Source organism: Thermobia domestica, chromosome 15 (assembly GCF_964235325.1).
Source record: "Thermobia domestica chromosome 15, izTheDome1.hap1.1, whole genome shotgun sequence".
NCBI lineage: Eukaryota > Metazoa > Arthropoda > Insecta > Zygentoma > Lepismatidae > Thermobia > Thermobia domestica.
The window spans coordinates 117,036,309-117,048,698 of NC_137468.1; the positions used below are offsets into that span (position 1 = coordinate 117,036,309).

General features: G+C 31.7%; 1 protein-coding gene across 16 annotated transcripts in view; it reads left to right on the top strand.

Moving 5' to 3' along the window:
* dati (zinc finger protein datilografo) overlaps nucleotides 1-12,390 on the top strand; it is a 1,074,481-nt gene that overhangs the window by 840,434 nt on the left and 221,657 nt on the right. For all 16 annotated transcript variants that reach the window (XM_081740078.1, XM_081740077.1, XM_081740092.1 and 13 more), the window contains one exon: nucleotides 10,637-10,821. In XM_081740078.1, the coding sequence (XP_081596204.1) occupies nucleotides 10,637-10,821 (185 nt within the window). The remainder of the gene's footprint in view (nucleotides 1-10,636; nucleotides 10,822-12,390) is intronic.

A 12,390-nucleotide genomic window follows, 5' to 3' on the forward strand; every position in this document is an offset into this window, starting at 1 on the left:
TATTACGTTTGGAAATATATATATATATTTTTTTTTTTGCCTTATTGACCTGGACCTTATTGAAAATGGACTTGGATCCATTGTGCTCTGAACGTCCCAAATATTACTTTTCTTCACTGAATTATTGACTTAAAAAAATTACATAGGCTTGCAGAAAATATTCTAAAGTTAGCACAACATGAAGTGTGCTTCAAACATTACTTTTCGAAAATTTATTATTTTAAGATAATTTTATTAGCATGAGTGTTCTGAAATAGTAATCAAATTTTTGCAACTAAAATCCCACCCGCCTCCATGAAACGCAATCTTAGCCCCAAAGAGCATAGTTAGGAATCTTTCAGATACAATAACTCCGAAATGACTTGTTTTAAGGCTAAAATAACCGCACAAGCGTATTTCTAATAAAGTTCTAGCCTTAAAGCATGTAATATGACTCCATTTGCATTTGAAATTTTGAATGCCAATCAAAGATGTCAACCAAGATGCTTGATAGCACCATCTGATGTGTCAGACCACTTAAAAGTTTCATCGTTCTCCCTCAACGCATTCTCAACACACAAGGATGGTGAGGACTATTGTTTCACCCTGAATATTGATAGATTGTATGAAATCTTCTTCATAGATTTTAAAATCTACCTAGAAAGCTTATTACAACCAAGAAAATACTTATGAGAATCACTAGCTAGAGGGTGTAATAAAAAGAGTTCGTGATATGAAATAAGTTGAGAATTACTAATCTATACTGAAACATTTTGTACCCAACACAGTGGTCTTAACCAGGTTAAAATAAATGAAAAGGTCGGTTGCAAGTAAAGAGCAAAAAGTCTTAACAAACAAGTTATTGCATGATTTTGATATATGTTTAAAATCGTGGTTTAAACTGTTCAAAATGTTTAAAACATGTTTTTTATTATATGTGTTTTAAAACATGTTTAAAACATTTTGAATATCTTTTTAATGTTTTAAACACATGTTTTGTTCTTTTTCAAATAAAACTATTTTTTCCAACCCTGATGAAGACAGACAGAAAGGAGAATGATAGAAACTAAAAAAAAAAAAAAACTATGAGTGCAATGCTGAACTTACATGATATTACATTGAACATTAGACCCTTCATATCAGACCATTTATAACCTACTTATTGCAATATTCATGAATACGAATATGTTTATTTCATCAGAATTCTCAACGGTTAAAATACATCTTACATTTAAAATTGTCTTCAAGTGAGTATTTTAAAATTACTTTAAAAACATGTTGTACAGTTATTCGAGAAACTCAGTACAAATGGAATCTTATTTTCACAATATACTCATATTTCGAAGACATTTTTACTAACATTTTTCTGGAGTACGTTGTTTCCATTCCTAAATGTTTTGTCCTCACTACAGAGGAGCATGTTTGAAATACATTTGAAAATATTTTATAAAAAAGGAAATGATATCTTTCTTCTTGTGTTATTATTTTCCCCTTCTTGACGGGGCGTCGCTTCAGTCAGTCATGCTCGTCAATATCAGTGGTGGTAGCTGTTAAAGAAACGATGAGGCTGTCAGCGTTGACTGTCACTCATCCAAATGAAGAGTCAGAGGGCGACACTGATGCTGGTGCTGATACGACAGAGACAAAGAGATACAGCCTGACAGCACCGACAGAAAAGTTGTCACTCCCCAGAGAGAAAAAGAATAAAAAAGAAAGGAAAAACTAAAAAGATAATGTTAGGTAAATAGACCGAGAGAGAAAAATCTAATATAAACTGATTTTTATGTAAACGTCATAATTTTGTGATGATTTTCTGAAATTCGGTTCAGTGATGAAATTTTGAATGTAACTTGAGGTAGTTTGCAATATATAGTCTACTTATTCATTTTTTAAAACCTGAATATGTTTGTTAAACATATCTATTTGCCTATCCGTTTCGGCTGTTTTTATAATTAATATTACACACATGCTTTTAATTGTAGCTTAATTAATTTCACGCTTTTGTATGTTTCTCTCGAAGGTTGATGTTACAATATTTATAGACTATTAATATCGTACACAAACTCTAATAATAATAATAATAATAATAATAATAATAATAATAATAATAATAATAATAATATAATAATAATAATAATAATAATAATAATAATAATGTACACTTTTAATGTAAAAGTGATTTTAGAAAATTCTGGTAACATAATCCACAATAAGTATGCTCAATTTTATTTATATTTCTAGAGATTTCATTATGCCTTTTCTATTTCTATAATCTATTTATTGTGCCACTAAGATTTTGCACCTACTACTAGAAAGAACAAATTGAATGTTATTGTATGTTTCTGTTAAATTAGCATGACTATATCTGTTTTGTCGAAATATATAATAATAATAATAATAATAATAATAATAATAATAATAATAATAATAATAATAATAATAATAATTATAATAATAATAATAATAATAATAATAATAATAATAATAATAATAATAATAATAATAATAATAATAATGATTTATATAACTCCTGCCCCCTCCCTGAATATTACTGCTAGTTTTAGATCTAGTCTTTGTAAATATTTTTTGACCAAATTTAGAAATTACATTTGTTCTTACTTTCTGCTTTTTACATGGGATAGTGAAATACTTTCTTGAGTATCGAAAGAAGTTACGTGTTATTGTATAATTTGAAATATTGTATATTAGATCACGTGTTTTAATCAGTTTCATTCATTTAATTATTTTCAGAGTAAAAATAGTAATGTAAATGTGACTTACTTAGTATTGCATTACCCCAAGTATTAAGAAAATTTGTTGAATTCGTGCAAATAAAGGGATCGCTGAAGGAAAAAATGTTTTTTTATGTCTGTGTTCATGAGTGATTTACGTATATAGAATAATATGATATTAGTTATTCTTTATTAAATTAAAATATTAGTGATAATGATAATAATATAATAAATTTGGTGTTATAATTGAAATTGAAATGTTATTGTGGAGGTGGAGTTCATGTAATAGCATATTTTCTTTAAAATAATTATGAAATGTTTTCTCTAAATATGACATTTGGAAAGTTACTTGGATGCACCAGAATACCTCAAGTCATTGAGATACTGTCTCTTCTCATTTTCTCGTTCTCATATTTCTAAGAGGGAGAAAGGATGCAGAAAAAAAGTCTTTTGAAGGTATTTCAACAGATGTTATAGCGTTTTATACAGTTGCTTTCATTACCATTATTTTTGCAGACGAGTCTAAACCAGGAATGAGGAGCATAGGGGCAAGGAAGGGTGGCCCTCATCTCGTCGCATGAGAGAATTGCCTGTTGCAATACAATAATAATCTTTCTCGGGCGAAACTGCGCATAAAATTGTACGAAATGTTCCGTAAATTAAGGGGGATTGGCTCCTGAAAGTTTTAAGTACGTGTGGAAATAAAGAAGGACCAAAAAGGCAGAAATGTTGAAAGTGAGGTGGTGATGTTTTTCGGTAATGAAGTTTACTTTTTACTGCTTGATGAACGCGTTTTTAGTATATCGAATTTTCTATTCAGTTTGGTTTTTGTGTATGTTATGAAACAGCATTTAGTTTATTTTTGGTTCGCAAGTATTTTCAGGTGGCATATATTCTTATATCAGTCCAACAGTTTTAATATTTTCCCTTTTTTCTGATTATAGTACGCATGTTGTTCTCTAAAATGCAGAAAAAGTAAGTAAAATTTCTCCAAGCTTGCATTTTACAAAGAAGGAACTTTCCAGTGTAAGTAAAAATAGTTGGCGAAAATGCATACATGATTTAATGGAAGCATCAACAGCGAGACTATTTGCCTTCATCGTGATAAGTCCAATGGCCGACACAAATTGCGTATTAGAAATTCAAAATAAAACATTATTAAAAAAAGTGTAGTTCAAATCAAATTGCTGAGAAAATTAGCCATTAAAACAGAAAAAAATATAAGAATTAAACCAGAAGTCGTAAAAAGTCTAAAAGAACAAGAAACAAAATACACAGCAAGAAAATAATTCTATTAAGATCAATATTAATAATACAACATGAAAAATCTAATAAGAAAACAATAGTATGTGTTATGTATCTCAATTTAACGAACAAAACTGAGAATGCGGTCACTAAAGACCACATTATCCTCCAGAATGCGACAAAGATTTTTAGATATTCCTAAGCGGTCGTAAGTACTCTCAATATTCTACAAGAATGTGCCAAATACTCAGTGGAATGTCATAGTTCCCGCAATACGGACGGTTAGCGCCACGAATTAAGAGTGTGTGAGATGTGATTGTTCAATACGCAAGCATGTCAGGATAAACGGACAGTGCGCGACGCTGTCTGCCAATTGCTCAAAAGGGGTTTAACTGAGTAATATATTTTCGTTGGTCTGGTTCGATTCTGCTTGCCAGTGAGAGCGCATCCTAACTTTCCGTGTGTGTGTGTGTGTGTGTGTGTGTGTGTGTGTGTGTGTGTGTGTGTGTGTGTGTGTGTGTGTGTGTGTGTGTGTGTGTGTGTGTGTCTTGTGTGTGACAATGATGGAACGGATCATAGGTCACAGCTTTTGTCCAGAACATTCAGGTCTGCGTCTTTACTTCACAGACATGGTTTGATCCGGACAGACCCGTCAACCGGGAATCAGCTTAATATCAGCTCTGCAGCATTACTGCAAAATTTTATAGTTGAGTAATGATGTCCACTACTTGAGCTCGAACATTCATTTGTTTGTGTGATATTTCTTATTGAAGATACATATCTCGCTTGCATATTCCAAATATAATTTCATGTTTATTCGTCATTCCATGCTGGAAAATAATACAGTTTTTTTTTTAATATAGCCTATATAAAAATATTTACAAAACACTGTTTAGGCTCAGCGGCATCTTTTGTGCTCTGAACGACAAGTTTTAGATTTCCTCAATTAAACTTTTGTGATCTCTCATAAGAAACAAACTTTGGCTTATTTTCCATGATTTCAGGCGTTTATCTCTGATAAACCTTGTAGTTTTCTTTCAGTGCAATGCTTTGATATACACAGAGTAAACAACAAGCAAGAAAGAAAATTATATATTTAGTGAGAAGACAGACAGATAGAGAGAGAGAGAGAGAGAGGAGAGGAGAGAAGAGAAGAGGAGATGAGAATGTTCTTTAGAATTACATTAGTAGCCTCGTACATGCTCCTCATGTGTATGGCGATGTTTTGCCACTTCCGGTCACGGCTCTGTCAAGGTCAACAGGTCTGATGGATCATAGGTCTGACTTTCTTTGGGTTTTCTGGGTTACGGGGTACAAACTTGGTGACATGTTCTATCACTAGATATGTACAAATGACTTGAGAATAAGTTGACAAATGTAAGTACTATTAAGCTATTGATTCACAAAACAAGTGTGTGGGATGGAGAAAAGTTCTTTTCCACATTCTTGTTTCAAGAATTTATTATCTGTTATAGTCTGACATTTCTTCTTCCGTACATTTTGATACTTCATCGATTAAGTTGCTACACTGATGGAATTATATCAGAAAAGTAAAAGTTGTTTGTATGTAAAAGTTTTCCTTTCTTTTCAAACAGTTGGTCACAAAGTTTTGCTTTTGTTATTAGCTAAAACTTCATGAAATATATTTTTTAAATATGTGTAGGTAAGACAAGCCATTAAAAAAATTACGTGCTTTTTAAGTGTCAATGAAACCACAATACAGTAAGAAATTGTTAATCCTTTATTCACAGTTCACACAATTATGTACACAAGTTTCGTGATGTCAGAATAGATGATACAAGTAACCAAAATTATCAAAATAGTTCGTTTTAAAATAATTATAGGCTACATGTATGCAATGAAATAATTAAAGTTTATAGAAATTTCAATACACATCTTAAAATGAAATCTTGCATGTTAACTGAAAGTAAAATACTTCTTGAAAACAAATGTCGTCTTGTGATAACATAGGTGATAGAGTAATCGGATATTACATCTTGTATAAAACTCATATTAAACGATACGAATTTTAGACGTCGTTACCCGCTTATTGTATAATGTATCGTATATGGCAAATATTTTATTTTTATCTGTTTCCAGAATTGTATTTAATACATCTAGTCATTCTTTCGCTTTAATCATAAAAACTGTTGTAAGCTCATTTAGAACTACTATGTGTTACTTGCATAGCTACAGATTTTGAACATAAATAGAAAACAGTGCATTCTTAGACTTCAGTCTATCTTCAGAATCTACAACAGTAGTTGAAACATGAATACTTTCTTAGAAATTAAAATTCTACGGTTATTTTTCGAATGTGTCCAGTGTTATTGGGAACAGTAGGAAAGAAACTTGAGATGTGGTCTGGTTTTCATTCATGTGCAAATATTAAGTGTTTTGTAGCAATACGTGTAATTTTCTTTGTTTTTATTCTTAGAACCATACTAGTGTTTTTTTACCCTTCCTTTCGTAACAATTCCAAACCTTGTGTCCCACTATTATTTCAAATGCTAAAGATGAAATAGTTCACTAGCAAAGAGACGTGTTTTAAAATGAGAGAAGACTAACTCTACCACAGGTCTAAACGTGTGAGAGAGAGAGAAGAAAGAAAGGAAGTTGTATATGAAAGGTGAAGCCTCACTTGTTCTTATGAATTCGGTTCTATGCGGTGATTGTTCCTCGGTGAGAAGTGGCAAAACCAGTGAGTGTTGGCAGTACCCTTGTCTATAGCGTTCTTATTAAAATTGTGTTGTAGGATTCAGATTACTTGCTTTCCTTCAAGTCGACCAAACCGTTGCGTATCATATGATTCAAACATAAGAAAACTAAATAATGTAAATAGAAAGTATGGTGCCGGATCCATAATTTAACATATGATATACTTGGATTATATCTACCTTTGGATTCGACCCTTAGATTATACAAGCAGTTTGAGATTTGACGAGTATTTCTTAGATTTAGTTTATTTCATGGATTTAAAAAGTTGTTTCGAAAGGCATATTGTATTCCTTTCAGGTTAAATATGTAATGGCTTAGCTTCCCAAGTGGATTATGAATTATTTTACTATTATTTATAAAAATTGCCCAGCCAAACAACTGAATGCCTAATATAAAATTAGTTTTGATGGTAATTTTGAGACATTAATTTGTTTGGCTTAGCACAAACTTCAAATATTTATGTAGATAATACGTAGTAATGAACTATTTTATGACTTTTAGCACTTTTATGATATCGGTTAATTATATATGGTATGAAAATTACATATTTTCAAATCGAGCTATGCATTACGGAATTATATGTGACATACACACGGTATTTATTATCTATCATCAGTTAAGGTGGTGTTAGCAAAGATTGTCACCAGATACTGATAAAATTTAGGGTTTATATGCAATGAGCGGGAAAGTATATTCATTGAGACTAAAAAGGAATGATCAAAATTGGTACACCTGAGTTGAAGTTATACATTATCCTACAGACAACAAAGGAGGTTAATTACGGTATTAATACTGTACCTGCTCATTTTTTTATCTATTTATCTTTGTCTGTATTTTGTCTACATCTGTTCGCGGAAAGGAGTGAGAAGGGTAAGAATAAGACCATTGAATTTTGAGAAAACTCAAATATGAAACATATTGTTTATCTATGAATGCCCTCTTACGTAAGAACAGCACACTTCCTGCATACACCAGTAATCTATTCGACCACAAACCAATTTTATTTTCTCTCCTCACTCAAAATATCATGTTGCAATATAAATACGTAATTATTGACAATTATAGTTGCTTTGAATTGACTAGCCAGAACCGAGTCGAAAGTGCTGATGTCATGAGATCTGAATTTCCCGACTACCTTTACAGTTAGTGTGGAGAATGTGTTTTATTGTGGCAATTTACCAACACTTAATAACGGCTGTTACTCTCGATAATTGCAATTTCAAAACATAGATCACGTGCTACAAATCATGGCAGATAATTTAGCTCGATTAATCACGTCGTTTTCTATGAAGTGTCCTTTGAGTTACCACTAGCTATTTCGCTTATTGGAGGATTCATATGTATGGAACTGCGTGCCGAAAGATATGAAATTGTAATTTTCAGTTTATAAAATTGTAATTTTATTTCTTCTTGAAAAAAAGTTTTAAAAAAGGAAACACAATAATGGCCACTATGATCTATGCAAACTGTTTAATATCAGCAATCGTGCAGCTTTACACTTACCGACTTAGTATAACGAGTTGAAAATATTAATATGTTAAATTTATATTTCTTCATTGACAGCACTCAGTACTGACTTTTATATGTACAGCCTCATTTAAAAATGCCATCCGAGAGTAAATAGACTGTATATTCTGAATAGTGTAAATATACTGTAAACAAATTGATCACTCAGAGTTCTGAGTTCTTAAAGGTAGCTCACAACTTACCTACACAAATCCTTAATAGACGAAGTTATTAATTCAATGAAAAGTTTGATTCATTATATATATATATAATTTATTTGCAATATTTTACATTTAAACTGACTCATGACACACGTAGGAAAGAGGTAAATAATTTTTCAGTTTTAATATTTTGAAACTAAAACAAAAAACTTCTTGTTGTTACATCCTGGCTAGACAGATGGCATTTAGGTGAGTGACGTGTAATCACCAGTCAGATTAGCGTGGTCAGTGTCACTCACTCAATATTTAAAAATCTGTAATCAAAAACCACAAAGAAACCAAAGAGAAAGAAGAAAAGTTAAGCTTCATTACTGGTGGCTGTTCTTTTATTCATACGATGTTTTCCGATAAAGATTCCGTATCACTGAAGTAGATATTACTCTCGAGACGAGAAATAAGATTTCTTGTCTCCTTTAATAAATTTCTGTACTTGAATTTTGAAGTACCATTTTGTACTTAGGAAATTTAAATGCTATACAGGGATAACTAGCACCATTAATTAAAACAGACACATATGACATGAATTCCTTAATCAATGTTCATATCTAAACAAACATAAAAGTAGTTGCTGTTCTTAAAATCAACCATTTTGGAAGGTAGACGTGGGTAAAACAATGACCCAAAGCATCGCAAAAATTAATATGGTATTCGACTGAGAGACAGAGAACAAATCAGGAATTGGTTCAAATGGATTTCATTTCCTGAAGAACACCATTTGGTTACTTATGCTGGTCTTTTATTATTTCAATTTCTCTTGTTTCTCAGTGGGTATGAAATAACGGGTAAACTCGTTGTTATTACGTTACACGTGTTACTTAGAGTTCTCGACTAATATGGTAATAATGGGACCTACGTATGCTGGATAAATGTATAGGTTTAAAACAAATTTCAGAAATGTGACTTGTCAGAGTAATCGAGACATGTTTATAACATTCACTGCTCTTCATTCACTGTACCGACGGTAATGAACGGCTAGCTAAAAAAAAAAGAGAAAAAAAGAAAAAAAAGAAAGAAAGGGGGGACGAATTATACAGGGAACATGCATGTATAGGATAGTAGTGGAGAATACAATGAGATAGAGGGACAAAGAACGAATATAGTTCAGCATTATACAGCTACTAGAGGTCAGAAGAGTAGCAGCAGATGTTCATTCATCTGTCCGCATCTTGCGCTGAGGTCAAGAAGACAAGCAGATAGTTTTGTCGATTCTACTATGATAGATAAAAAGGGAACTGAAAAAAGCAACAGCAAAATGGGGGATCACGGTGGGTCAGTGGTAGAGTACTTTGCGAGCACCTACCTGGTTCGATCTCCGGCCAAATAAGTTTGTGGTGGACAACATCGTATTCGTAGGTTTTCTTACGTACTCCTGTTTCATCCCACACTCTCATTTCACCAAATCTTTCATCGTTCACTTAATCATCCTAAAACATCTCTTTAGCCTAAAGGGCATAATCATGGGACGATAAACTAAAAGATTTCAACAACAAAATGACATTGTTAGTTTTGCAAGATTCCGTTTTGTCAAACTATCTTTGATTATTATCTCAATAACTTACTATATTAGTGATGTGAAAGATGTAAGTTTTCATTTTTCTACAAATAGTTCCTGGAATCAAAAATTATGTTCTTTCATTGTATGTATGTAAAGTATTGGGATAGTTCAATGATAGCTATACTTTTTGTTCTATGCATTACGCAGGCATCTAAGTAGTGTGGTGCAGTCAGGCTTCTTCAGGTTATGCTATCTTTTTGATGTCTATAAGTAAACAGAAATTTACAATGAACTGTTTCCGGGATTATTTCCGTTTTGTTGTCGGTATAAATTGCGATTGCTGAAGTGTTGATAAGTGTACGAGATTTGCATTTAGTTGAATGTCAGGCATTATAGTATGTAAGAATGATAAGTATTACGGTTCGGAACAACATAATTTTAAGCTTTTTATAACTGTTAGATATTAATGCGAAAAATTTCCACATGCTATTTAATAGTTGTATTTATCTTAGTAAGTAATTACATAACATGCGGAAGACAAAAATACTATTACTGTATTTGCTTATTGCGTATATGGTATTCGTGAAAATGTTCTTTACAATAAATGTTTATTACGTATTAATTTGAAGTAATTCTGATATCAACGTCCTGTCTCTAATTACGTGTATTTATTTTTTTATTTGTTTATGGACTTACTTTTATGGCATTATTAAAATAATTATCTTCTCTTGTCTTTCTAGGAGAGCGGCCGTACAAGTGTCATCTGCCGGACTGCGGGAGAGCTTTTATTCAATTGTCAAATCTACAACAACATCTTCGAAACCACGATGCCCAGGTGGAAAGAGCCAAAAATCGCCCCTTCCATTGCAATATTTGCGGCAAAGGATTTGCTACAGAATCTAGTTTGCGGACACACACTTCAAAGGTAAGTGTCTAGCTCCAAGGCATGGAAAATCTTACATTCATCTCCTCCGTTTCTACAATCAGGTTGTGTGGCGTATTTTCTTATTAACTGGTGGGTACTAGTGTAAGAAAGTATATTTATTTAATCGTTAAGTACTTGATTAAAGTAACTTAAATCCGAAAGGTAAGGTATCAACAAGGTAATAAAACTATATGCAGTGTTTCTTTCTACAGGTGTATTATTTGTCATATTTATCCCTGGAGTTTCTCATTATAATGTTTGCGTAAGGTTCGAAATAATTTTAACTTGTATTTCAGTTGTTAAGGAAGTAGTATAAGTGTAGTGGATGCTGTATTTTTTCAATGTAATTCTAACCTTTCTTTCGTGTAGTTAATAGCAGCTCAAAGCTATTCATTTGCAAGGAAACTACTGGACTCAAACTATTGTTTGACAGAAATTGTTTATTTAAGAGAACTAATTTTTAATATACTTGAATATATTACTTAAAATCATAAGTAAATGTAAGCTTACGTTTATTTTAGGTTAGTATTTGATCTTTAAAGAAAGTTTCTCAGTAGTTACGTCTAGTACAAGTTGTATTTCCTCTTTAGTTATATATATGTATTAATAATCATTATGCATAGATGTTTATAACTTACTATACGTAGAAGATAGTTACTAATATTATCTATAGTATAGCTTATTTTATTAAGTAATTATACAATATTAAGACAAAGCATTTATGCACACAATAGGTAAATAAGAATCTAATTTGATTATTGAGTTCCTTTTTATTAGTAAGCTATTATTCTGGGAGGTTGAAAACCTTAGATTTTACAATTATTTTTAGGATTGAAAATTGATATTGATATTGAAAACATATTAGGGGTAAATTTATATTAAAAAAAGATTAAAAATTAGCTGTTCTGAAACACGAATTTGTAAAATTGTTTATGTATGATCGGTGGTTACTTATAGATACGAAAGCCTATACACCTTGCACGAAAGGAACGTATTTTTCCAACACTGCCTTCTGAAGAATATATCTGAAGGTTGTATCAGAATTTCGTTTAGCAATGACCTAATCGTGGTCAGACTATTTTGCATATCATTCTTTTGGTATGCGCAAAAATAACTGCCATAGATGAACAAAGAGCTTCAAATATTCTTTTGTCTTCTGTAAGGCGATCCTACCAACACGGTCGTCAGTAATGTAAACAAATCCAAGGCAATGCCTCCACACTAGATGATGTAGTGATTTTTGAGTGTGCCGTTCAGTAGTAATTATAATTTCCAATATCTTCTCTTATATTAAGTGCTAGTGAACAGATTCTCACTATTAAGTTCACTCGAATGCACTCACTTAGACGATTGCCTAACACGGCGCATGCGAAATCAAGGAAGACGAGTTCAAAGTCAAAAACCTTATGTCTTTCTATCAAATACTTAAGAAATGTAATGTATAGAAGACATTGCTATTTTAATTATTATTAGAAGTCATTGCAACAGAAGTAATGTTTCGCGTGCAGGCTTGTAAATATTCTTATACATCAGTCTCGTAAACAAATTAAAATACATTAGACCTCCTTG